Source organism: Nelumbo nucifera, chromosome 3, assembly GCF_055504915.1.
Source record: "Nelumbo nucifera cultivar China Antique chromosome 3, China Antique-T2T, whole genome shotgun sequence".
NCBI classification, from domain to species: domain Eukaryota; kingdom Viridiplantae; phylum Streptophyta; class Magnoliopsida; order Proteales; family Nelumbonaceae; genus Nelumbo; species Nelumbo nucifera.
Genome location: NC_142651.1, coordinates 25453413 through 25481310, shown reverse-complemented (window position 1 = coordinate 25481310; position 27898 = coordinate 25453413). Strand labels below are relative to the sequence as shown.

Below are 27898 nucleotides of genomic sequence, written 5' to 3'. Positions count from 1 at the left end.
AATACAAATATTTCCCTATTTGAGAATGTGGTGGACTTTCAAACCCGGATGCTGCCAGTTGGGGCTACAGAAACCTCCTCAAACAAGTGAAGCGGCAAACTAGTAATATGAGAGTTGGTTTTAAATGGGCAAGCAGGTCGGCAAATACTATGGTTGAGAAGGTCTTTTTTGTGCTACTTTGTAACTTGTTCTAGTGAGTTTGGAAAGCTGTAATTAACTATTATGGAGAGGTTGCATCTCGTGCCTCTCCTTGGGAAGCTTGTACTTTCTTATTTTTGGTGATTTATAAAATTCGTTCAATTATCAAAAAAAAGTTGTGGAGTTATGTTCTTTTATGGATTGTGAGCTTGTTGTATTGGGATGTATTTGTATTTTTTCCTATTGTTTCTGGTCATGTATATGCCACTTGTTCCCTGCTATCTGATTACTTTGTTAATGATCAAAAACATAAAATAAGATAAAAGGTTTTCACAAGTTGTGTTCATTCAATCCACAAGTTGTGCAATTGATCTCCCATTAGGTTCTAGATTTTTTTTTTTTTTTTTTATAAGTAAAGATGTATTGCATTAAATGGAGGAAGAGATTCCTCCAAAGAAGCTTAAAAATTTTATGTCAGTATCCAACTCCACATTATGCTTTTACTCTTCTTCCATGTCTAAAATGAGGGTTCTTTACTTCATTTAGGAGACCTTGGGGTTTTTCAACAAAGAGAACTCTTTGCACCTAATTTATCATCTTCTACTGACACTCCCTCCATTACCCCTTACCTAGTGCCACTAATCTCCTCACTGTCCTATCTTATTCCAAGAATTTTCCAGCAAGTGTATGATAAGGAGTTAAAAATGAATAGCAAGAGCTTAAAAAACTAATTCATCTTTTTGATTTGTTTCCATCTATGTTACCCAGATAGGGCAAGGGCATACCTGGATATATTGTTGGATACAGAATCTACACTCAAAATTGCAAGTATCCAACACAATACATCACCTATGATCTTTGTACAGGTATATAGGTTTCTAGTTTATCTATTTACCATTGGAAAAAATACAAAATAATTAAATGCCAAACTAGTTTCCATTGGTATTTGTGCAATAAGTCTTGAACAATCTAAATGCTAGATTCTTGTAATATCAACCTCATTGATACATAAATCTGTTGTTGGTAGGAGTTATACTTTTGAGTTTAGTTTATAACTTCCCTTTATTTTTGTTTTCCCTCTTGTTTCTATTACCAATAATGCTTGGATATCTAATTATCCTTAGTTTTGTTCTTTTCCTGGCTTACTTTCTATTCTTAATTCTGCTTCGGGTACATATTACTTGACCAACTTTATATTTACATACACTAGGCCATAAAGTTATTTGATGGAATTCTTAATTTTAGGTAAACAAATATTTAGAGAACTATGAAAGGGCCCTTACTGGATTTGAAGCTGCTGCTTTGAAGGATCCTGGCCTCAATGCTACTGAGGAGGTTCAAAAGATGATCAACCTTCTTGATAAGGTGGAGAGTTCTCTGAAGGTAGTGCATTTCTTTCTCTATTTTATAGGACATTCTCATAATTTCTAAATCAAATATTCATTTTTTTAATCATTAGAATAGTTTATTTCATTACTTTCAATTAGAACATACTACAAAATGTTTCTGTTGCGTAGAACTCAACCCCTTCAGAATTTGGGAGAAACCCCAATTACAAGTCTTCCCAAAAAAGTTGTTCCCTATGCACCCCTTGTTTTGCCGAAGTGTCAGCTATCCTATTTGCTGTTCTTTCTACCCATCTAAAAGTTACCTCTAACTCCTTTGCTTTTTCATGATCTCTCTTACACTATGCTGGTGGATCCACATACCTGGCATGCTGTCATCCATCCAAGAAATTACCAGTTTTGAGTCCTCCTCAGCCTCCGCATGCTGAAAGCCCCGTTATTTTTCTATCTTGATTCCTTGTAGTGAAGCTAGCACTTCATCTCTTGAGGAGTCCCCCACTCCAATCAGTTCAAAGAATAGTGCCACCACCTTTCCTCTTGCATCCCTGAATACACCTCCAAATCCTGACATTCCAGGGTTAACCATGGAGCTTCCATCAAAATTCATCTTGATTCTATTTATTATTTAGAGGGGGATTCCGTTCCATTTTTATTTTGTCTTTCAGTGGAGGAGCTTGTTCCCTCATTCCAAACTCAGGATATCATCCAATGAAACCACCTGGAATGCTTCCAATGTTATTAGGGAATGAGGAGCATTTACCTTTATACCCTCTACAATATTATCTTAAGATTCTGCACCTTTCCTTGAAAATTCATTCATTTCTTTCTTCCCAGATTGTCCAAATAGTGTTGACTGCCTTCTATAATAATCTCCCCCTTTTTTGGTTGTCTGAAGAAACTTGGGCTAAACAGAGTAGGAATGTCTTGTGGAGGGTCCCACCTGTATCCAAATAGGCTAAATCAAATATTCATTTCCATATTCTTGTTACTATTTCAGTCATATACTCATGTATTCTACCTTTTTTTTCCCTGATTGATGACTGAAAGACCTTGGTTGAGTATTCATCTCGGGCCTAACTGGCCAAGTGGGAGATGTTGGTAGAGTGGGCATAGGCCCTCGTTTAATCCTCAACATGTTGGAATATCCATTGGCCATGTGACAAGCCACATGTTGATGGAAGATGATTATTTTATGGTTATCTCCATGCAACACTCTTACACACAATCATTCATTTTAAATTATTACCTATTTATTTATTTTCTATAAAAATAAATTTATTTGATTGTTTATTTGAAAATGCTTTTATGCATGGAGAATATTGTTGGATTATTCTGGATCCAAATTCCAGCTCTTATTGGGTCAATGGATATCCATTATAGGATGGAAAAGTAGAATCATTGGTGATGTAACCGTTTTTGGTCACGTACCATTTTTTGTGATGTATAAATTTTTTGGCTAAGTACCTCGTTGTTTGACCCAGTGGTGACGTGCCTTGGTGATGAGCTACTTGGTGGCGAACTCCCTGGGGGAGAACTACTTGGTGACGAACTGCTTGGTGGCGAACTACCCAGTGGCGAGCTCCCTGGTGGAGAGCTACTTGGTGACGAACTGTCGGGTGGCGAACTGCCTGGTGGCGAATTGCCTGGGGGCGAACTGCCTGGTGGCGAACTGCCTGGTGGCGAACTGCCTAGTGGTGAACTCCCTGGTGGCGAACTGCCTGATGGCGAACTGCCTGATGGCGAACTGCCCGGTGGCGAGCTGCCTGGTGGCGAACTGCCTGGTGGCGAACTGCCTGGTAGTGTTCCCTGGTGGCGAACTGCCTGGTGGCGAACTGCTTGGTAGTGCTCCCTGGTGGCGAATTGCCTGGTGGCGAACTGCCTGATGGCGAACTACCTAGTAGTGCTCCCTGGTGGCGAACTGCCTGGTAGTGCTCCCTGGTGGCAAACTGCCTGGGGGCGAACTGCCTGGTGGCGAACTACCTGGTAGTGCTCCCTGGTGGCGAACTACCTGGTGGTGAACTCCCTGGTGGCGAACTGCCTGATGGCGAACTCGTCACTTGACTTGCTCCTAGGCGGTCTGCAACTCAGAGGATGGTGGAGCTCCCTGGTGCAGCGCAACCCGACTACCCTCCGCGTGAGGTGATTTTCTCTCCTTTGTAGACGGCGGGAGCTGAGGGACCTGCGAGAACTGAATCAGAGGACCCAGGGGTATTTTCCCGGCGGGGACTCTCCGATGCCTAAGTTAGCATTCTGATTATAGAGGGCTTGGAGAGAAATGAGAGAGCTAGAGAGCGGGGGTTACCATCCTTTTTTTTCTCTCCCCTCTGGATTTGGGGGTCGGAGTCCTTATATAGTGGTGCCCTCGCGAGTTAGGTGGGTGAAAAGCCTTCAAATGGTAAGACGTCATATCCCGTCAGAACTGGGGTACGGTGATGAACTCCTCGAGGTTGTCAGGCTGGCGCTTGTGCCAGGCGGCCAGGTCGGCGCCTGGGCCAGGTTGTCAGGTCGGCGGGTCGGTGTCCGGGCCAGGTTGTCAGGTCGGCGCCTGTGTCAGTAGGCGGGTCGGTGTCCGGGCCAGGTTGCCAGGTCGGCACCTGTGGCAGGCTGATCCGGCCAGGTCGCGCGCAGGCCGCCCGTGGGCCGCGTGCAGGTCGCGTCGGGCCAGCCAGACCGGTGCCCGGGGGGGACACCAACTTGGTAAGTTGTTGCCTGGGTGCTTGCCTAGTTGTCACGAGGTGCCACGTGTCGCAATTTCACTAGAGGGCCAAATCTGCCCTCATCAATTGGTTTCCTCAATACTTGAAGTGACAGGACCCAAAAATCTAACAAATAGATAAACACAACTAATTTATGCATAGAAAACCTGCAAAGCAATAGTCAATATGATCATCTATGTATGGGCCATAGAATAAGCTGATTTGGAACTAATGCCAATATGATTTTGACTCCTGTAGTAAAAAATTCAGATTCCCTGATGACGAAAGTAGTCAAGGTAATCCAGGACTGTCTGGCATAGGAGTAGTCAAGGTAATCCAGGACTTTCTGGCATAGGTGGGCTGTATGGGTGTTTCAGTGTGAATCCAGTAGTTGGTGAATTCCTATGTTTATGGTGTGTATTCGGGTAGTTTTGTGGTGCTGAGAGTGAAGAATATCAGTAACTGTTATTGCTGAAAAACTGTGACAATAGGTGTCTTCAGCAATAATTTGTCACTAGTGTGTAGTGTGGTGAAAAGTAAATTAGGCGTGTGATATACAGGTGAGAAAAAGAAAAGAATTGAGAAAGAAAAAAAATTCAGATATGGGAGACAGTAGTGAACACAAGGCTAGTGTTATGGTCGCCCCCGATTACCTGAATGTTCAGAGATTTCTATCAAATTGAATGGGGAGAATTATTTGCCTTAGGCAAAATCTGTAGAGGTCTTTCTTAGGCCTAAGAAGAAAGTGAAGCATGTAAGAGAAGAAAAAACCTTTTGCTGATTCTTAGGAATATAGTATTGGGAACAAGAAGATGCACAGATTATGACCTGGTTATGGAATAGCATGGAACCCAAGATCAATGTGAATTTTATGTTCTTAGATACAACCAAGGAGATTTGGGACCATGCCAAAAAGTTGTACTCTGGACAAGACAATACTACTAGAGTGTATTAGCTTTATCAGGAGTACTATAATCTACAACTGGGTAATCAGAGTCTTGAGGAAATACTATGCTAGCATGAGGAATCTTCATAATGAGTTGAATGTGTACCACCCCCTCACTTTTGATGTTAAGATTCAGCAATAACAGAGAGAGCAGCTCGATGTAACTAGATTTTTAGTAGGGCTGAAATTTGAATATGAACCAGTGAGGGCACAAATACTAGGTGGGTCAACTCTTCTTTCTCTAGAAGAGGTATTTGTTCGACTTCGGAGGATTTTTGTTGGACCTACAGAGAACTCTAATATCCCTGATAGGTCTGCCTTTGTAGTGACAAGAGGGGGGATCGTGGATTTAGAGGTGGAGCTCGGGGAGTTCAGCCCGGTCGTAGTGGTGGTGGTGGACGTATTGGAGGTCGAGATTCAGGGGAGCTCGTGGTAGAGGATGTAGTAATGGTTCGAGGAGGTGTACACATTATGGTATGGAAGGGCATACCATCAACTTTTGTTGTGATTTGCATGGCCCACCTTCAACTTGGGTAAATCATGTAGTGGCTAGTGATGTTAGTTCAAGATAGGATATTTAACAAGCTGATCAGATGCCTTCTACATTTATGGAGGTCTTCGGGAAGGAGATGAAGAGTGTCCCATGTGATGAGTATGAGTGGTTTATCCAAGTCATGTCTCAACATAGTACAACTACCCTCGCACATTCATGTATGGCTTGTCTGGCATCCAAACCCTTCCATTGGATTATTGACTCTTGATAATGGTTCCACATCTCCTATTTGTGGTGTTGGTAATGTTGACATAGACCCTTTATCCCTGTTCTCAGTTTTGTATGTTTCCAAGTTTCCTTTTAATCTCATGTCTATTAGTAAGATGACCAAATCTCTTAATTGCTCTATCACCTTTCACCCTTTTTCTTGTGTTTTTTTAGGATCACAAGACGGGGATGAAGATTGGTGGAGGACATGAAACTGGTGGACTTTACACTTGGTCATCCATGCTTAAAGCACTTAAAGTCACTTGTTCTGTCGTTGAGTCGTCTTTTTGTTTTGGATTGTGAGTTGTGTTAGGTTGGGGAAACATCATCGTGTTCCCTTTAGTCCTAGGGTATAATCGTATGTCGAGGAGTCCTTTTTCTTTAGTTCATTCAGATATTTGGGATCCAAATAAAATAGTGTCATACAATGGATACAAATACTTTGTTATTTTTGTTGATGATTATTCAAGGATGACATGACTTTATCTTATGAAAGAAAGGAGTGAATTGTTTTCCATTTTTCAAAAATTTTATGCTGAAATCCATAACCAATTTAGTGTACACATTAAGATTGTTCGTTTAGATAATGATGGAGAATACTTTTATACACCGTTTTAGGAGTATTTAGAACAATATAGAATTATCCATCAGACCTCATGTACCTACACCCCACAACAAAATGGGGTGGTTGAGAGAAAGAACCACCATCTTTTGGAAACTGCTCAGTCCCTTTTGCACCATATGAATGCATCCAAACGTTTTTGGAGTGATCCTATGCTTACATCTTGCATCCTCATTAATCGGATGCCCACGCCCATCCTTGAAGGTCATTCTCCTTTCACAACTTTGTTTCCTACCTTGTCTCCGTTTCCTCTTACTCCCAGGGTTTTTGGGTGTGTATGTTTTGTCCATAATCTTGGACCTGGAATGGACAAAGTAGATGCACGATCCACTAAGTGTATCTTCCTAGTTATTCTCAGACCCAGAAAGGGTATAATTGCTACAACCCTAGTTCTTGACATTCCTTTGTGTGTCTTCATGCTACTTTCTTTGACTTTGTTCCATTTTTTTTGGGGGGGTCAGGTGATGTCTCTTCTTCTTCTTCTCCACGTCCTCTTCTAGTTCCCATTGAGGACCCCATTCCACTTGTTCCAGTTGTTACTAAGTCTTCGCTTCTAGTGCAGCTTCCTGTTGAACGACCACCCATCCGACAAGTGTATATGCATCGACGACATGTAACAACTCCTCTTCTAGCTTCTTCATCGTCGATAGATCCAACAATTGTTCCCACACCAGCCCTACCCCCTATTTCTAACCTTGATCTTCCTATTGCATTGCAAAAAGGTAAACGCAGTTGCACACTTAATCATATTTTCAAATTATGTTTCTGTTGCTTCCCATCGCTAGTTTGTTTCTATGTTGTCTTTTATTTCTGTTCCTACAGAGGGTGGCGCCATGCAATGGGAGAAGAATTCTCAGCTTTGGCTAATAATCATACGTGGGATCTCACCACACCCTCCTTAGTAAGCATGTTGTAGGTTGTAAGTGAGGCTAAAATTGGTTTAGTTTGTGTTTTGATATCTCTAGCTGCTATGTATGATTGTCCTTTGTTTCAACTTAACATCAAGAATGCCTTTTTACATGGTGGTCTCCTTGAGGAGGTCTATATGGAGCAACCATCGGGGTTTGTTTCTCAGGGGGACTTAAACATCCCCCCGTGCGTGGTTTGGTAGATTCAATGAAGTGATAAAGAAGTTTGGCATGAAACAATGGTAGGTTAATCACTCGGTATTTAGCTATGATTCACATGCTGGGAAGACTTTACTGGTGGTATATGTAGATGACATTGTTATCATTGACAATGGCAGGTTGCGGATCGATAGGCTCAAGACCTTTCTATAGGAGCACTTCCAAACAAAGGATCTTGGTAAATTAAAATATCTCTTGGGGATAGAAGTAACATGGTCTAAGCAAGGTATTAACTTGTGTCAGAGGAAGTATGTTCTTGATTTGTTGGAGGAGACAGAATTGTTAGGTGCCAAACTGGCTGAAACACCTATGGAACCAAATACCGAGTTGAGTAGTGATGTGAGTGAGGAGTTCAAGGGCCTTGGAAGGTACAGGAGGTTGATGGGTAAGCTAAACTACATAACCATTACTCGTCTAGATATTTCATTTGTAGTTAGTATGGTGAGTCAGTTTATGCAAAATCATCGGGTTCCACATTGGGGTGTAGTTCTAAGGATTTTACGGTATTTGAAGGGAGCTCCTGGTTGTGGCTTGTTATACAAGAGTGGAGGAAATCTTGAAATACAAGGATACATCGATGCTGATTGGGTTGGTTTTGTATCTAACAGAAGGTCCACTACAGGTTATTGTACCTTTCTTGGGGGTATTTTGGTGACATGGAAGAGTAAGAAGCAAGACAGTGGTGGCAAGAAGCAGTGTAGAAGCTGAATGCAGAGCCATGGTACATACAACTTGTGAACTAGTGTGGTTGAGAAATCTTCTACAAGAGATGGGATACTCGATTGACACTCTTATGAAGCTTTACTATGACAACCAAGCTACAGTCCGCATCTCTTCTAATCCGGTTTTTCATAAGAGAACAAAACATATAGAAGTTGATAGTCACTTTGTGAGAGAGAAGGTGCTTAGTGGAGTGATAGACCAACTTGAGGGGGAGTGTTAGTATCAACTGTATAGGGGTAGTTTGGTCTTTTTATTTATGTATGGTGTGAGGTGTAATGTTTAAGTTAAGTGATGTGTCCCATACTTAAGTAGGGGCATAACAGACATTTTGTTTTTTATTATAGAAAACTATGAATATAACCTGGCCGACTAGAGAGAACTGATTTTTCTCTCGTTTGAACCAGTTTCTTCTTCTTCTCTCTTCTCTTCTCTTCTTCTCTCTTCTATCTCCTCTAACCTTCTTCTACTACTATTTTTAATTGAATACTAGTGCAGATCTAAACTTTATCAAGAAGCATGCCCTCCATATTCTCCTCTATCAATGCAACCTTTATTTCCATCATCACTGGCATCGATAATCCCAACTCCGTTTTATCAAGTGTATGGAAATGTTGTGATTTTTTCTTTTCCTCGTAAGGAATATTCCATATTTTTTACCTAAGGTTGACTATTCCACTAATTTGCCTCACATCTTCTATTGTCCAATATATTTGAATTACTTGAATGATGAGTAGTCCACGGCCTCTACGTAGCTATCTTCTTGTCATATAAGTCATCTATGGAACTTGTGTCTTTATATTCTTTCTCCTCTTCTCATCCCAATCTAGTCCTATGTTGATCTTGATAAAAGCCACTTATGACACCTCTTCTACAATTTATTCTCCCATATCCCTTAATCCCTTCCACTTTCTCTACAATTAATAATGGTTGTGACAATCCCCTTTCAAACACCCTGCATCCCCTGCACTATAAGCATGTGGTGGTTTCACCATAACAGACTTCAATCAACTGAACATGTACAAAATTTTGATTTGGTTTGCCGTTGTCAAAATCGATGTCTAATGAATATATAAAACTATCTTAGAAATACCTTTGGTGTTGTAATTCAAGAAATCAGAAAAATTTGGCACCATTCTCCCAAGTTCCTTCTCCCACATGTATAGGGAAAACAATGCTATAGTTTGATTGGTTCAACCTTAAGCTTGTGTCTAGATCTGGGTGCAATAGAAGTCAATTCCACAAGTTCTGGGATTCAGCTCTTTGGCTTTATTTTTTTTAGTAAACTCAGCAGCTTGAAGATTTTAAGCCTTCAATTCTATGTTTCTGGTGGGTTATTCTTACAGGGAGAGGCTAGTCAATTTTGTCGAATTAAGATAGGAGTTGGATTCAAATTCTATTCTGCTTATGTGATCCAAACACAGCCTAGGTGACTCGTTAATGAAACCAGAGAAAGAGCTGGAACAGGTGGTGGAAGGGTAAAAGACCAAATTTGAAAAGCTCCAGAAATTTGGAGTGCCTCTGAAGCACTATATTGTATCTTCTTACTTGCACACTTACATTTGCCTAGACCTTATTTCTTTCTTAATGTTTTGAAGATCTTGTGCATAAGGTTATGAAGAATCCTCTAGAACTGAAAAATCTGTGGCACAAGATCATTGGCAGCATTAATCGGGCTATCAATGGTTGGGATGCTAATTTGACTAATAGAGAAACACATGCCTCTCTTTGGAAAGCCATTTCTTCATTATTGCCCTTGTTTTTTCAGCATATTTGTTATGATGGCTGCGTTTGGTTGCGATGCAAGCGCAAATATGTGCTCTACATAAATACTCTCTTTCCGATTCATGAATGCAAAGTTAACCCATTTTTGTATTCTTTCTGTTTGTTTGAAATAGGTGCAAAATGTGGGCCCCATCATTAAATGCCTTCAATTTTTTTTGTATCAAACACACTATTTATAAGAAGAGCACAAATTTGTATCCAAAAAATGGGTACAGTAATGTGATTTCTGACGACACAAAGATGTCAGAAAAAAAAACATTTTTGACATCTTAACCATTACTTTTTTGTATGGCAACCAAACGCTTGCAAATGCGGACCGGGGTACATAAATACCCCAGTTCGGCATTTGTATCGCAAACAAACGGAGCCAATGTGTCAGATAGCAAGAAAATTAAATGTTGTGAGGATATTTAGTACCAAGAGCTGCAAGACAAACCTCTAAAAGATCAGTTTCCTCTTTTTTATGCATGCCTCTTCTTCCATGAGGATAATTTAATATTGATTACTGATAAAAAAAAACAGGACTTTGCTGTCATTAAATTAGATCAAGCTAAATTTTGATGGTTGCAACCTGGGGAACCCAGGCATATCAGGCATTGACGGTGGCTTTAGAGACAGCCATGGGGCTGTGGTTGCTTTGTTCTTAGGTCACATCAGTTTTGGGGAATCCACGACAGCTGAATGAAAGGCAATATTATATGGATTAAGGATGGGCAGAAGGATGGACATGGGGAATTTAGTGATGGAGACTCAAGGACAGTAATGAGCTGATTACAAGAAAGAAATCAAGGGACGTAGCAGCATAGACACATATTAAGATAAATCAAGCAAATAGTAAAGTAAAGGGTCATTTCAGTTGTTTGGGTACATAGATCAGCAAATTATATGACTAATACTCTTGCTAAAGAGGGGGCAAACATTTTCTGGGGCAAAATTATTTTTAAATCTGCAATGTAAAGGATTTAGGTGGTGGAATGGAAGCCTAACAAAATATTTCAGATGTACATGGCATTATTCATAATTAATAAAGTTTCTGTTAACAATCTAAATAAAAGAGAGCATGACATGACATGCGGCATAGATATTGGTATCCTTAATCTAATATTGAATTCCTCTTTGAATAAAAATTGTTTAATGTAGTTCAATTGTTCATAATATCTGGGTAGACTTGGTGAAGCATCCTACTGTTCCTACAGATGTAATTAATAACAGTATGAAATAGTTGGGAATGAATGTGTTTTGAACAGTATGTTTCCACCATCTTTGAGATGAACATGTGAGTATATGAAGAATATTTCCATGTGAAGAATAAGTTTGTTTCTGAGATGATGATCCAAATGTATTTTGGGGGAGGAAAGTAGAATCCAGAAGCCATTTAAGGCACTTTTCAAGGCGCCTAAACATGGAGGACGAGGGAAGGTTCAGAGTAGTAGGAAGGTGGAGGTCTGAGGTGTCGATCAAAGCCAAGACTTTCAAGTTCGAAGAGGAAAGGATCAAAGGTGAGGACGTATTGAAAATCAGAGAGAACAACAGGGCGACTGTGTTGGTGTCAAAGGAGGTCATCGTCTGGTTGAAAGATTTCATAGATGGGGCTATCAACTCTGGTAAGGTGATTGGATGGACAAATTCAATGGCTGTCCCAGGTAAGAAATATGTAACAGAATTGAAAAGAAACAGAAAGGGATGGTTTATCTCTGTGGTGGAGTTTTTTGGAACAAGTGGAAAGCAATTGCTGTGTGTGCTAGAAGGGAGGCTACGGAAAGGGTGGATGGACTTTGTGAAGGTGCTATAGTCTTTTCTTGTAGCCTTGGAAGTGAAGAGAGAAGAGGAGGTGAAGAGAAATGGTCAAAAATCCCAAGACCAGGGTAAAAAAGCTCAGGAGGGGGCAGTTTCGATTAGTTCCTCTGGGAGCGTAGAAGTGCAAGGCATTCCGACTGAAGTGGTGGTTGCTTGCGCTTCTAGTCTTCGAAGATTATCAGTAGGAGCAGGGAAGGATGAGTGGAAGAAAAGATGGGTGTTAGTGACCGATAGAGGAGTGACAGACTGGAGAAGGGTTCTGTGTACAGTGGCAGGGGAGTTAGGATCTGGGAGTGAAGCTATGTTGTTCCCTTTTGCAGAGACGAAAGCCGTGCTTGATGTAGGCAACCAGGAGCTAAGTTTTAAAGCAGTAGTGGTGGATGGAGTTCTGATACAGGTTCAGAACTGGAGTCCATTATGCAATGAAGTCGAAGTCCAAGATGGTTGTGTCCGGCTGAAGCTTGTAGGCCTTCCTTTTCACCTCTGGCGGAAAAGAAAGCTGATAAACGATTTCTTGGTGCCGTGGAGTTACAGGTTGCTGGTGTAAGGCACGAGAGCCTGCCGAGGGTCATTGAAATATGCTCGGATGAAGCCTGGTACAAGGTGTGGGTGGCCTCTGAAGTTGAATGGTCGTGGTGGGGAGGTGTTCCTAAGGTAGAAGATGATGAGCTGGTGGGGTGGTGGACACGTGGAGGGCTTAGGTTGGGAGTTGAAAAGGTGGAGCAGATGAAAGGTTTTTTTGGGGTTACCGAGCCGGTTGGGAAAAACCAAATGACAAGAAACCTTTTTAAGGAAAATATTTCAAATAGGTTTGAATTAAACAACTTAATGGCGGGATTCTCTTCCTTTGCTGACGTGGCGAAAAGGCAGGATGGGTTGGGGAGCCGAAAGGTTTGGTTTGAGCCGTTGAAGGTGGCGGGTGGGTAGGGCGGGGTGAAGGTTGAGCTGAGACAGTTTTGGAAGGGCCCACGTGACAACTTAAAAGGTCACGCGGGTGGGTCGGGTGGGCGTAACACCGAAAGGGGGATCCTTTTGAAGGACCCACGTGATAACTTAAATTGTCATGTGGGTCGGGGCAAAGGGGTTTCTCTTGGGGCGCTGATAGACAATGGTATTGGTCTGTCATCGTCCCAAGTCGTGAGAAAGGGGGGGGGGCTTGTGCGCAGCGGCGGAAGTTGGAGAAGAAACCGGTGTTGCAGTGGGTTTCCCGGCGAAGTATGGAGGAGCATAGCCAACTGCGATGCTCCTCAGAAAGGCCGAATCCAAGATTCAAGAGAGGGAAGAGAAGGATGAAGGCTGGGCGCAGTGCAGTGAAGGAGATGAAGAAGCGGAGGTCCGTTCTGTTGATGGTACCAACGTGGGCAGTGTAAACGACGAAGGGAGTTGTGCTGGTGGTGACTTGGATGGATGGAATATTGCAAGCTTATTTCAGGGTGTAGATTGCAATCGGGTCAACTCATTTCCAATTACAGAGTGTGCAAGGATTATCAGAAGGGGTAAACCGGGAGAATAGGAAGTTGAGCAGGAACACACCATCTAGGGGTGGACCAGGGGTAGAGGGGAAAGATCACCAGGTTGACCAAAGGACAGAAGTACTTCCCAACCAACTAAGGGAGACAAATGTTTACCAACCTCTGGAACAAGAAAGGGAGGCCGGGAGCAGTCCTTTTCTAGTTTGTCCATCAATCCCAGGTAACCAAGTGAATTCGGTTTGTGCTACTAATGTGTCTCCTGTGTCATTGGTTCCAGATTTCGTTTCTATTCCATGTCCTGTAGCCCATGAACATGCAGCCGTGTTAGAAGGCAGGCTCTCCGAGGAGGGGGAGAGGGGGATGAAGGAAAGTGGGAAGGTGAGGGAAGGAAGGTATAGGAGTGAAAAAGTGTGGGAAATCATTGAAAAAGTGTTTAAGGAAAGTTGATTTGGAGGAGGGAAGGGGAGGAAGGAAGAGGGGAGGGGTTAGTGGAGAGGAGGGAAAGGATTGAGGGTAGAGATGGAGGGAAAGGAAAAGGGAAGGAGGGAGGTAATAGGAGAGGGAGGTTGGATGGAGAGGAAGAACAGAGGTGGGACCAAGGGAGGAAGAACGAACAGATGGGCAGAGTTGGAGGGGTTTCTGTAGGAAGGGTAGGGGTGGAGGACTCGGTGAGAGAAGACATGATAGAAGAATTTGTAGAGAAGTTGGGTTGTAGGTTGGAAGATTTGACTGTATTGAAAGAAAGATTACAGAAGAGGAAGAAGGAGATCAGAACAAAGAAGAGGAGATTGAGTGAAGTAGAGAGATTGAAGAGAGATGTAGGAGACAAGATTCTCGGGGTAAAAGGAGATAGGTGGAAAGGGGGAAAGTAGTGGAAGGTGGCAAGGGGTTTAAATAAGAAGTGGAATGAAGATTCTTAGTTGGAATGTGAGGGGAATTGGGAGTGCAAGGAAGAGAGCGACAATAAAAGAGTTAATAAAACGGTTTGACCCAGACATTGTGTTGTTGCAAGAGTCTAAGAGAATGGAGTTTAATAACAATTGGGCACAGAGTGTTTGGAAAGCCAGGGGGATTAGTTGGGTGGCTGCCCCCTCTTGGGGTGCATCCGGGGGGATTGTAACAATGTGGAAGAGGGATGTGGTTGAAGGCCTGGAGGAGTTGATCGGAAAGTACTCGGTTTCCGTGAAGTTTAAGCAGCATGAGGGTGATTTTACGTGGATTCTTACAAATGTTTACAGACCGAATGACTACAGAAAGAGAAAGGAGTTGTGGGAGGAATTGGCGGATGTTAGAGGGTTGTGGGATGGGTCCTGGTGCATGGGTGGGGACTTCAATGTGATTAGATTCTCGGAGGAATCCAATAAGGTTAACCAGAGGGTGACAAAAAGCATGAGGAAGTTTAATAGCTTTGTGGATGGCTTTGAGCTTAAAGAGATCCCCCTAGCCCATAAGACATTTACTTGGTCAAATCTCCAATCTAGACCCATTTGCTCTAAACTGGATAGATTCCTGTCTCTTTGGATTGGGAAGATCATTGGGGAACCTTGGCTTCTAGAGCTCTTCCAAGGGTGACCTCCGATCATTGGCCCATGGTGTCATGTAAGGAGGAAAGAAGGCGTGGAGGTCCTACCCCCTTTAGATTTGAAAATATGTGGTTACTCCACCTAGGGTTTACTAACAAAGTGAGGGAGTGGTGGTACGAGTGTAACCCATTGGTGGAATGGGAGGGAATGAAATTCCATAAGAAACTTCAATTTTTGAAAGCAAAAATCAAGGAGTGGAATTTGGGAGGATAGAAAAAAGAAAAGGAGATCTGTTGGATAAGATTGAAAGCCTTGACTCTAAAGAAGAAAGGGGAGAACTTGGAGAGGAAGACAATGAGCTCATGAGAGATTTAAGAAGACAATTAGAGGACTGCCTGCACAAGGAGGAACTTAGTTGGAGGCAAAAATCTCGGTGTAAATGGGTGCAAGAGGGGGACAGAAACACTAGGTTTTTCCACTCTCTAGCTGATGGCAGGAGAAGGAAGAACCTGATCTCCAAATTGGTAGTAGATGGAGTTGAGCTAGTACATCAAGAGGAGATTGCCAGGGCTTGTGTGGAGCACTTCAAATCTATTCTAAGAAGGCATGTGTGTAGAAGGGTGTGGGTTGAAGGATTGGATTGGCCAGATGTAGGGGTGGAGAATAGGAGAAGGTTGGAGAGAAGCTTTAGTTTAGAAGAGATCAATGAGGTTGTATTTTCTATGGATAGAACAAAAGCCCCAGGGCCGGATGGGTTCACAATGGCTTTTTATCAGGACTGTTGGGATATTTTGAAAGATGATCTTTTGCAGATGTTTGAGGAGTTTTTCATGAGAGGAATTGTCAATCCGGGTGTGAACTCTACATTTATAGCCTTAATTCCAAAAAAGAAAGATGCTTCCCACCTGAAGGATTTTAGGCCAATTAGCTTGGTTAATAACTTGTACAAGATCATTGCAAAAGTGTTGTCTTTGAGGCTGAAGAAGGTACTGCCAGATATCATTGCACACTATCAAGAAGCCTTTGTGAGTGGAAGACAAATTACTGATCAAATTTTAATTGCTAATGAGTGTGGAGAACTTTAAGAGGGATAAGAAGAAGGGAGTGGTCTGTAAGTTGGACTTGGAAAAGGCTTATGACTTGGTGGACTGGGATTTCTTGAAGAAAGTTCTGACTAAATTTGGGTTTGGGGCTAGATGGTGTAAGTGGATCATGGGCTGTGTTCGGAGTTGTCATTATTCAGTGCTAGTGAATGGGACAGTGGTAGATTTCTTTCCAGCCAGTAGGGGTATAAGACAAGGAGACCCCCTGTCTCCTTTCTTGTTCATTCTAATTGCGGAGGTTTTGGGGAAACTGATTCGCAGAGCAGATTCTAGGGGGCTCATTAGAGGCTGGAGAGTTGGGAGGGTGGAAACCCCCCACTCACTTGCAGTTTGCTGACGACACGAGATGTTTTGTGAAGGTAGTAATGTGAGCTTTATCAGGAATTTGAAGTCGGTGATACAACTGTTTGAGAAAATATCCAACTTGAAGGTTAACCTTGGGAAAAGCTGTGTTGTGGGGGTGAATTTGGAGGAGGGAGAGATCAGGGAGAGTACTGAAGTGCTGGGGTGTGAAGTCTCAGGGTGGCCTTTGAACTACTTAGGGTTGCCTTTAGGTGATAATCCTATGAGAGAGAGCTTTTGGAACCCGGTGATGGAAAGGTTTGAAAAAAGACTGGTGTCATGGAAAAAGAACTACCTCTCTCTTGGTGGGAGAATTACTCTTATTAAGGCCACGCTTGCTAATTTACATATCTTTTTCCTGTCGGTGTTTAAAATCCCAGTGAAGGTTGCTAATAGATTGGAGAAGTTAATGAGAGATTTCTTGTGGGAACCGGGAGAGGAAAAGAGGGATCATAGAGTTAGCTGGGAGATAGTTTGTAGGAGTAAGACATGTGGTTTGGGGCTTGGGAATATTAGGAGAAGGAATATGACTTTGTTGGGAAAGTGGTTGTGGAGATTCCCCTTGGAGAAGGAGGAGCTATGGGCTAGAATAGTGGCAAGTATTCATGGGCTGGAGCATAATGGATGGGACGCTGGAATCAGAGCTAGGACCACAATCAATTCTCCTTGGAAAGCCATTCATGACCTGCTACCAATTTTCTCCCCTAATATCAGGTATGATTTGAATTCCGGTAACTCCATAAAATTCTGGGAACAAACCTGGGTGGGGAGTGCCCCTCTAAAGGATCATTTTCCTTCTTTGTATCCTTTTTCTGATCTGAAAAATGAGCCAATCTCGTCTTTTACCACCTCGTCCTCTTCCACTTATGGGATTGGGTGGAACTTGGGTCTAAGAAGGGATTTGAGGGACTCGGACTTTGACAATATTTTGAGCCTTATTGCAATTCTTGATAACGTTGTCTTAGACCCCACTAGGGCGGATTCTAGAATTTGGACACCTCCCAACGGCATTTTTTCTTGTGCTTCTTTCTTCAAAGTCTTAAGTCAGTCCACCAGTCCTACCTTCCCTCCTTTTCCTGTTGATGAGGTTTGGTGCAGAGCAATACCTCCTAGGGTTGGTAGTTTTTGTTGGGAAGCCTATCTGGAAAGAATCAACACTGGTGATCTACTCCAAAAGAAGAGACCCAATACTTGTTTGTCACCTCAGTGGTGTGTTCTTTGTAAAGCGGATGGGGAGACTGGTTTTCACCTACTGGTGTCTTGCCATTTTGCGAGGTCAATTTGGGAATGGGCTTTGTCCCTATTTGGATGTAGTTGGAATACCCCTTCAGACTTGCAAGGCCTTTTTTCCCCTTCTCTTTTCAGGTGCGGATAAAAAGGGGAAGGACAATGTGGAGAGGACTAAGGGCTGCAGTATGTTGGACACTTTGGGAAGAAAGAAACTCCAAGATTTTCTCAAAAGCTCAGAGAGGAGCAGCAGATCTGAGGGCTATCATTCATAGAAAGCTAAGGAGTTGAACATCAGGAAACTCTTAATTGAAGGGGATTCAGAGGTGGTGATAGGGTGGCTGATTAAAGATAACAATGGCTTATGGAAGTACAATAATGAGAGGAGGAAATTCAAATGGCTGGTGCGGGAGATGGAAGTTAAGATACGTTGGGTTAAAAGATCCGCTAATTCCCTAGCTGACGGTTTAGCTAAACAAGGGGCAGAAAGGGATTCACTTTTTTGGGCTAAGCTGTAACTATAGTGTGTTTTCTTTATTGTTTTCCTTTTCTTGAGGTTCTTTGTTGCTCTTGGAAGATAAGCGTGTTTGTCTTCCTATTGTAAATCTTCTATTGATGAGTAAATGAAAGTGTTATTGATCAAAAAATAAAGTTCAATTGTTCATGAATTATGATTCGTGTATGCAGTTCACAAATGATTCTGCTCCTAAATCATCCAAATTCTTGATCTTATGAGAAATGTACCCCTAGACAAGTGGTTTAGGGTACTTTAATCCTATCTTTTTTTTTTGATCAATGTACTTTAATCCTCTCTCCTGTCTGCAAGATCTTATCAGAGCTTCTCTTTTGAAGTTTTGATTATAGGTACTTGTATAAATCTCATCCATATTCAAGAGAAAGATTTTATTTTGATCTTTTCTTGGCCTATGTACATTGTTCACATAGGTATATTTTTATTTTGGAGCTCCAGTCATAATTGGTTTCTTTTGCATCATGTTATTGTTATGTATTTGTTGCATTGCCGTCTGATTTTATGCATTGTTGCAGCTTTTCTTTCCATTCCATATCCCTTCCATACTGCATTTCATTTGTAAGGGTTTTCATTTTCAACAAGTTTTTAGGTTTTCTGCATTCATATTTAGTCTTTAGCTTGTTTTTATATTCCAAAGTATTGCTGCCACAGACAGCTGTTTCTTATCTGGATAAATTTTACAGGGGCAGACCAAAGCAAAACGTCTTGCATCATTGGCTTCATCACTGGCTGATGTTAAATGTAAGCTTAGCTGCCAAAATTAACTGTAAAACATTGCTTGTACTTTATCTTTTCAAAAATAAATAAATAAATAGATGAGTGTGATCATGTAGTAAACTGATTGTATTGTATTGTTTTGTTTGCACTGTTCATCATTTAGTAAACTCTTCGTATAAAAGAGCCACCACAAGTCTTCTGTTGGAGGGTCTGAACAAAGGAGTTGCAGTCGTGGGCAGGGTGCTACTCTTCATTAATCATGAGAATTTGGCTCCCTTGTAAGTCCTTATTATTGTAAATTCCCTACTAATTTATACATGCTCGAGGTAATCATGTTTGCATTGGACATTGCCTTACATTAGATGATTTTGGAAGTTGCCAATTGCTAGTAATGACAATGCTCAAAACCTTTGTTTTATTTTCTTTTTCAAAATTTCTTGGGAATATAGCTTTATTACTGAGGTGGAAACATTTTGGATTGTATTTGGTGTTACAGATACTATTTGGTATGTGATTCAGATCAGACTTGTTTTGTTCTCTCAGTCTATGGCCTAAGGAATGATGTGGTAAGAATTGGCTTCTGTACCAGTAGTTTATGCAATCTGTTCGCAAACATACAAATTGGTGTTTCCAAGGATCTTTATGTGATATCTTGTTTTATGCTATAATGGTATTCTTGTGGGACTTTAAAGTGATAATGTAGGCAAAATGTTTGTTTTATAATTTTAATAACGGTATTCCATTAACAAATCTATTTTTCTATTATAATAAATGTATTCAGATATTAAAGGACACAAGTTTTCTCCACCTGAGACAACTCAAAATCTTCACCCACATTATCAAAAACTCTGGAAATAATTGTCAGAGAAAGAAATGACATTATAATCTCTCTGTGTAAAAAAAAATGTCGATGAAGTTATTTGTCACCCGCGTTGATGCCAATGTCTCTTTAATAGAGAAAAGCGAAGATTTTAACTCCAGGGAGTACAATATCAACTCTCCCCTTTTAGCAAAATACCACTATAGGGTTAAAAGCTCCATTCTGAAATAAAGATGAAATTGGCCGCAACTTTCTCAACTAACTTAAAATCCATTGCAGCAACAACTCCTCACTGAAAATATTTGACTTTCATGTTTTATCCACGTAATTGATCTGCTGTTTTAGTTTGTCCCTGTTACTTGTTATCAATGCTGCAACATTTTTCTGTGTGTGCATGTATTATGTATGTTTTTACTCGAAAGTTGATGGTTAAGAAAGCTGGAAAAAGATGAGCAGTCTCATGTTTTCATTATGGTACATGTACATCAAGCAGTGCCCTTGTGAAGCCAGGCACAACATGAGCCGTGTCCCCAGTTGGGCAGTGAACGTTACTGAGGTCCTCCAGAAATTTGATGAGCCCAGGATTAAACTGAGATTCTTTAGCAATCTAACCAACAATGATAATCACTATGCAACCATATTTCCTTTGGTGCTGCAATGTTTTCCTACAAACAACATTAAATCAACCTTGTTCTTACTCAAGAGATATTGATTTTGGTGTGACTGACTGAAGATTTAATGGCCACAAGCTGAAAAGCTCATTGCTTCTAGTTGACAGGTCTGTGTGCATTTGACTAGCTAGTTTGAATAAAGTGACTGGTTCAAACTGCCCATATGCTACATAATGCCCTACAGTTTGTATTTTTAAATTGAAGTTCAACTAATGCACAAGGGGTTCTTAGAACCTGAGGGGCAAAGTGCAAGGGCCAGGAGTGCCTGAACAAAAGTGATATGTTACCTATTGAAAAAAGATTAAAATAAAACTTATATTTGACACTATACAAACCTAAAATATCAAAGAAATAAAATCATGTTAAGTTAGAGCTTTGTGTTAAACGTGAAGATTGTAGCATTGTAGGCTCAAGTGTTACATAGGTTAAACTGTTTGATCTCTAAATATCATAGCTTGATGTTAATTTATCAACTAGTCATTTGAGGTGAACCCTGCAAAATGAGTCTCACCTTTTAACAGACTGTCCAAAGTTTAATCAATAACTTATCTCTGGCAAGTAGTAAGACAAGTTAGAAATGCTTATTCTCACTTCCGCAAGTATGGACTGTATTTGGTAGAAACTACTTATCGTATCCAATAATTAATTGCATTGACAATGCCAGCTCCAACCAGAGAACTAGCATTGGCTACCTGGTCTCTTTCCTATTTTGTCAGGTTGGTTCGTGTTTCCCATAGTCGGGGGGGGGGGGGACAGGAGTGTAGGTTCAAGAAATGGCACTCAAACTTATAATATTACAGTTCATATTACAGAATGTGACCTATTTTAATTTGAATCCCTATGTATTTTTTTTTCTTTCAAAAATGAATATGGATTTTAACAAACCTTACCTTTTCTAGGATTAAACAATTGTCAATTTATCATTTGGAATTTATGGCCCCACATCTGTTTGAAGTTTCCTCACCCACCATAAATATGTGTATCTTGCTTTCATTTGCTCTTTTTAATTTTCATTATAATTTTAAACATGTTGGCTCTGATGTACACACATGGTTAAGATATCTCTAATTTCCCTAACATTTCCATTCCCATGGGTCACATGAAATTTTACCGAAATCGACATGTTCCCTAGTGAATACTATTAGCACTATGTGGAGTACAAGAGAGCTTCCACAACTTACATATTCTTCAGTGAACACTACAAGCACTATGTGGAGTACAAGAGATAGTATTATGACATATGTTGGTGACAATATTGTAGATTTGTAGATATGTGGAGTAATAATGTTATTGCCTGCCTAACTTACATGATTACCACTTTGAGATAGCTCAGTATTCATTTCAAGCATGAAGTTAGATATTAGTTTTTGTTTGTGTAATAGATTATTTGGTTGGTCTATTACAACCATTTACATTTCCTATGAGTTTAAATTTTGATTTTAACCCATTCTATCATGAAGCTCTGAATCTTAAGGTTTACATGGCAACTTCTGAAAGTATCCTTTTGACTATAACCTTAGTTTCTTAGCTTTGTTTAGTGATTTTGGAACAAGGTAATAATTTAAAAAGGTGTCTATGCTTCTTTTATCATTTCATAAAATATCATTCATATTTTGCATATTTTACAATGTTTCCATCATGTCTCTAATTTTTACAATATTTCCGAAATTTCTGACATTTTAAACCTTGGTAAAACAAAAGTCAAAAAGGTTAGTTGTGGATTTCTAATGTAAAAGGAAAAGCATCAAGAAAATTAAGAAAATTCCAAGTTAATTATTTTTTAACTTCTAACCCTAAAACTTGAAGGTGCAGGTGATAATAAATATATAAAATATAGAAGGGCCCATCTATAAACTGACTGGGTTATATATATATATAGATAGATAGATAGATAGATAGATAGAGAGAGAGAGAGAGAGAGAGAGAGAGACTCCTATGCTGAGGAGAGACTAATTAGCAGTGAGGCTCCTTTCCCTGTCCCTATGATTCTTTGTCATTTTCCTACCAAATTCCTATAGGTCTTATATTTGTACTGAATCTGTTCTGACAATGGGGTCTTGAATTGGTCATTATTCAAATTGGCCACCTGAAGGATTCTCCAACTGGTAACAATAAAAAAACAAGTAAACGAAAGATTTCCCAACTAGTAACGATAAAAAAAGAAGTAAAAAAAAGTCCCAACTGTCAATGGTCAACTGGTTTCATGATTCCTGCTTCAAAGTTTCTTAGTATCGAGGCCTGAAGCTATCTGCTTTTCTACTTCAGTTTCACAAGTTCTTCATTTCTTGTCTAAACTTGCATGCCAGCTTTATCAGAGTAAGGGATAGTATATTCTAGAATGAGCATCAGAATCCTTTGAAGACAATGAAATTAGGAATGTGCATTAGAATTGTCTTGTGTTCTGTGCTAATAAAATGCAAACAAACACCTTTCACAAATGTGTCCCTCGTCCAGAGAATTGCAATTGTGAAAACTGATCGTATTTGTCATACAGATTAAAGAGGGAGATCGGCTGACATTATTGGAACCTTGTTATCGTGGTATAGATTTTACTTGGAAGGGAAAGGTACATATTTCAATCTCATACTTAAGTTTGTTCTTCCTTTTACTTGATAGGATAATTTAAGTTGAAGTAAATTGGAACCTAAATTAAAGAAAGTACAAGGTGATTTACCATGAAGAAAGGTAATACATGTCCTGAACAAGTTATTTCAACATTGACTGGGTTCATGATATGTAGATTTCTGTCAATGAGTAAATGATGCAATGTAATTACCTAATCTTTATTTCTGGTCTTCTGTCTATTTTTTCTTGGGTACTCCAAAGCAGCACTACAATTTCAAATCAATCCGTGTCGATTTTTTGGAACAACTTTTAGTGAATGGGAAAGCTCCGTCTCCTCAGCAGGCAGTTTGCACATCCATATATGCACAACATAAACCTTAAATCATTTGAAGTGAAGTTTTGTGAATTATCTAGATTGATTTTTTAATATTTTATCTTGATTTGCAGATTTTATAGTATGTAATTATAAACACAATAGGAAAAGTAAATCGTCTTGAAAAGCAACCAAGGTTGTAAAACAGGAAGCATCAAGTTGTTTGTTTGATTGAGAACATATTGTTGCTTTACCATCATTTGGTGCTGCTGAGAAGCCTCTCTCTCTGTGTGCTTGGTCAAGTAGCTGTAAGGAGCTCGAGTTCTTTTTTCTATTGGCTCCTAAGAGTAGGAACCGAAGTCCTTTTACCCGCTGAAACAAGCCCAAGTCCTGGAAACTAGGACCAAGCCAAAAGCTTTAAAATCAGGAATAGACCCGAGCAGCTGGTCGGGTCCGAGCATCAGATCGAGTGACACCAAGAATTTGTTTTTTAAAGCCAAAAGGATTACTGTTCAAGTACATAGCATTATAATGGTCCCTCAACAAAGCAAATAACCACTCTGGAGGCCTATGCGGCCAGCACCCATTTGGTAACGATCGACTAGCACCATTAAGGTTCCTTCTAACGAAGATCCAATATTTTATACCTTCTCAAAATGAGAAATTTCCTGCAAAATATCAACAGGTAAGAACCAAATATTAGACAATACCGCAGAGCTTCTATCCCTAAAATATTGGACCAAAGACCAGCTGTCAATCATGATTTATATGAATTTGTTTTGCTATAAGTCTGACGGTTAAATTGAGGAGAGAAAAGACCATTGGAAGCAGCTGCATCAAACTTTTCCACAGGTCCAGAATGATTTTTTTTCTCTCCCTAATTTGCTGCCTAATAAAATTTTGACTATTCTTTAAGGCACTCAATTATGACAATCTTCTCATTAGGTATCAACTATTTGATAGAAAGGTTCAAAATATTGTAATGTGTTTTTTTTTTAATAAAAAATTGCAATGTATTGAATATAATTGATTTTAGTGACCGACTACTGAATAAAAGAGAGAAAAGAAAGGGTCCCAATTGATGAAGGGAATCTCTGCTCCCGGAATAGTTTGATACCGGAAGTGCTTTAATCAATCAAACCCCTCTCAATGATTTTGATAAGGGCAAATTTCTTAAATTATTCTTACTATTTAGTTAATTGACGACTAACTCTATCCTTACTGTTTACATATTATCTTAAACTATTCCTAACTTTTCTGACAATTGACTAATCCTCCTCTCCTGTTAATTTTCTGTTACACTCTGTTGCACGTAATGTCATGTGACATATTTTTCAAAAATTCCTAAAATACCCTTCCATTTTAAAAATCGGAAGATAAAGGTGGAGTAATGTAGGTTGAAAAGGGGCGACTACCCACAGTGGCAACTCGTAGATGTATCCGTGGCATCCATTTTGCTCAAGTTCCAGTCGTTCAAGAGAGATATCGGCCATGGTTTCAGCAGTTGTGCCCCTGCCCGGCTGCAACAAGGACCAACCCATCTCTCGTCTCTCATATTCTCCTTCCTTTTCTCTCTCCATCCACTTCGTCCATGAGGATCAAAACGCGGCAGCTCTGATCTCCCCCTTCCCGAAGACAACCACCACCATCTTCATCCACCCTCCGATTCAGCCCCTAGTCCACCCCTCGAACGACCCAAGCTAGAGGATTGACAACACTCCAATCTGCACCTCCAATTAAGCAACACTCTTTCAAATTCTTTTTCTTTTTTCTTTTCAGATTTTTCAGGAACAGGGACGGCTATAGACTTCTGATTATCACAAGAATTACGAATGATTTATGAACACCAAAAGTCTTGGATCTGTGCATTGCACATTTGGTTTCATAAACTTAACAACAAAAGCAACAGAAACTCCTGACATGAGTTTGATTTTGCAAAGCATTATACGAAGTTCGAACAGTCAATCAGTATAATTGTTAAGAAAATCATAGCGGCATTCAATAAAATTCTAAAAATGAACAACCACTGATAAACCCCAATTCAGTAAGCACCAAAAAAATAGAAAAGATTAAGCTGGAAAGCATAAGCAGATCTAATAAGAATAAAAAAGATAATGATAAGATATAATCCGAACTCCTAAAGTCAATAAAGAGAGTTAAAATACGGGAAAATTTCCGATTAGTACCCCGTACTTTGGGCCTAGTGCCACTTTGGTTCCCAAACTTTAAAATGCAACGATTCAGTACTTAAGCTTTCAAAATGTGTCAATCCAGTACTGTTAAGTGGCATTTGAAAAGCACATAAGTGCCCTTCGAGTGTCATCTAATTTTCTTTATCAACCATCCAAACATTGACAAAAAATTAACAGCCCCAAATCCTTGCCTTTTCTATTCAAAAAAGTTAGAGTTACGTTTGAGTGGGCATTCTGGTGACTCCAACTTTCTTGAATATAAGAGATAAGGATTTGGGGCTGTTAATTTTTTGTCAATATTTGGATAGTTGATAAAGAAAATAGAAAAATATGGACAGGCTGAATGCAGATTTATGATTCCCACTGCAAAGCTATAAACATTCAAAAAGTCCAAAAACCACACTCTATGCACCCATACTTGCTCGTGAATTGGCATCAATTCCGAGTTGGCACCTACCCCAAATGTACTTTGAGCCTATAAATTCTGACCCTGGGGTTATCGGTCATTCTCCCTAAAGAAAATTATATGACACTCGAATGACACTTATGTCTTTTTCAAATATCACTCAACAGTTGCTTAACAGCAGGTACTGGATTGTCATGTTTTGAAAGTTTAGGTATTGAATTGTTGCATTTTAAAGTTTGGGGACCGAAGTGACACTATGCCCAAAGTACATAGTACTAATCGGAAATTTTCCCTTAAAACAAACTAAAATTTTATCAAGAAATGTAGCAAAGAAGATTGGCCAGAGTTCTATGATGAGGCCCTGTTTGAGAACACTTTTAATAAGCACTTCTTTTAAGAAGCACTTCTTTTAAGACATGGGACCACACATTAAGTGGTTTTTAAGTACTTATGGGTGTTTGGTAAAAAAGTGGGAAAATTACTTTTTTTGAAGTACTTCTTTGAAAAAGTGATTTCAAATTGGCTTTTTTTAAGTACTTCTCCAAAATATTAGGACGAACCAGTCCCTGACAAATTTGTATAATGACTAAAATACCCCGCAAGGATATACCTCCCCCTTCTCCACTCATTCGATCCTCAAACCCTAGCAGTAGCGGCACACCAGTTGCAGGTCCACCGGCAACGATTGGTGATGAGGAATCGTGGCTGGTGGACTTGTCGTTTGGCCTCTTTCCTCTATGCTTTGAAGTCAGATCTCTAAAACATAGCTCGTAGCTCGATCTCAGATCTCTGAAACAGAACTCAATTTAGTTGCCATCGCCGCTCGGGTGTCAAAGAACTGAAAGAGAGACGTTCAACCGCCGTTGGTTCTCTTTTGGAGAGGAAGATGAACAGTGTCTTGTTCGTGGTTCAGGAACAAAAACAAAGAAGAAGAAGAAGAAGAAGAAGAAAAGGAGAGAGAGAGAGAGAGAGAGAGAGACTAAGTAGAGGTTGTTGATGCTCTCTATCGCTCAAAGGGAGAATAGGGGAGTTACGGCGATGACAACCTTCCCCTTGTTCATCGTCTTATTATTATTATTTTTATTGAAAAGTATTGTATATATGTATGAGAGAAGTGAGGGCTAAAATTGTCATTTGAATTAATATAAGCACTTATGGAAAAAGTAACTTACCAAACATTCACACCCTAGTAAGTAATTAAAAACATAATAAATGATTTGAAAATATTACTTACCAAACAGCCCAAAGGGTTGTTAAAACAAGTACCTTTAACAACTAATTAATCACCAAAGAGGGTCTCAATGTTACTGTCCAAAGGGAAATAAAGGAAAAGAGTACTCTGATTTTGATCAAGAGACTTTGGAGGTGTAAAATAGGATTCGTTCTACTCATTCTAAAGAGTTAAAAAAAAAAAAAAAAAGAGACAGAGCGTGAAGGAAGCATTGATAGAGAAATTCTAGGGTTTGAACGAAAATGCAAATCAGAGGGAGTTTGCCAAACTGGATCGGGTTCAACCGGGATTTGTTGCAATGGTGGGCGTAAGGCGGTGGTTGAGTGGTGAAACAGGATAAACAGGGGTTGAGGAGGGAGAAAATGAGAGAAAGAGTATGAAAGTGAAGAGAGACGAAACCGACTAGGAGAGGATCGCCGCTGCTAATAGTTGCAGCGGCAGTGGCGAATAAGAAATATAGAAACGAAGAGAGAGAGAGAGAGGGAAGAAGAAAATCGCCACTGGTCTCGTTCGATTCGCTGTTGTGGAGAGCTCGGTTTGCCGTTTACGAAAGGAAGAAGACGGTGAAGGAGGAGAAGAAAGAGACGGAGAGGAAGAATGCATACCATTATTGTCGTCAATCACTGACGAATGACGATAATGTTTCATGGGTAATTTAAAATATAAGTAATTTAGTCAATTGTTAGAAAATTTAGGAATAATTTAAAATAATAAGTAATTTCTATCTAAATAATAAGGATAGTTCCTTTTCAATAAATACCATATGTTCATTGGTCACAATTTTTCCAAATAACAAAGTCAAACCCTTGTATAAAACTCTTGATACGTGATTTTTGCATTTTGAGAG

General features: G+C 40.0%; 1 protein-coding gene across 1 annotated transcript in view; it reads left to right on the top strand.

Annotated features, from left to right (window-relative positions):
• LOC104594405 (uncharacterized) overlaps positions 1-23462 on the top strand; it is a 34805-nt gene extending 11343 nt beyond the window's left edge. Inside the window, exons 8-13 of the mRNA XM_010254714.3 lie at positions 1384-1521; positions 18820-18877; positions 19017-19131; positions 19350-19419; positions 22839-22910; positions 23174-23462. Of these exons, the coding sequence (XP_010253016.1) occupies positions 1384-1521; positions 18820-18877; positions 19017-19131; positions 19350-19419; positions 22839-22910; positions 23174-23290 (570 nt within the window). The 3' untranslated portion in view covers positions 23291-23462. The remainder of the gene's footprint in view (positions 1-1383; positions 1522-18819; positions 18878-19016; positions 19132-19349; positions 19420-22838; positions 22911-23173) is intronic.
• The last annotated feature ends 4436 nt before the right edge of the window (positions 23463-27898 follow it).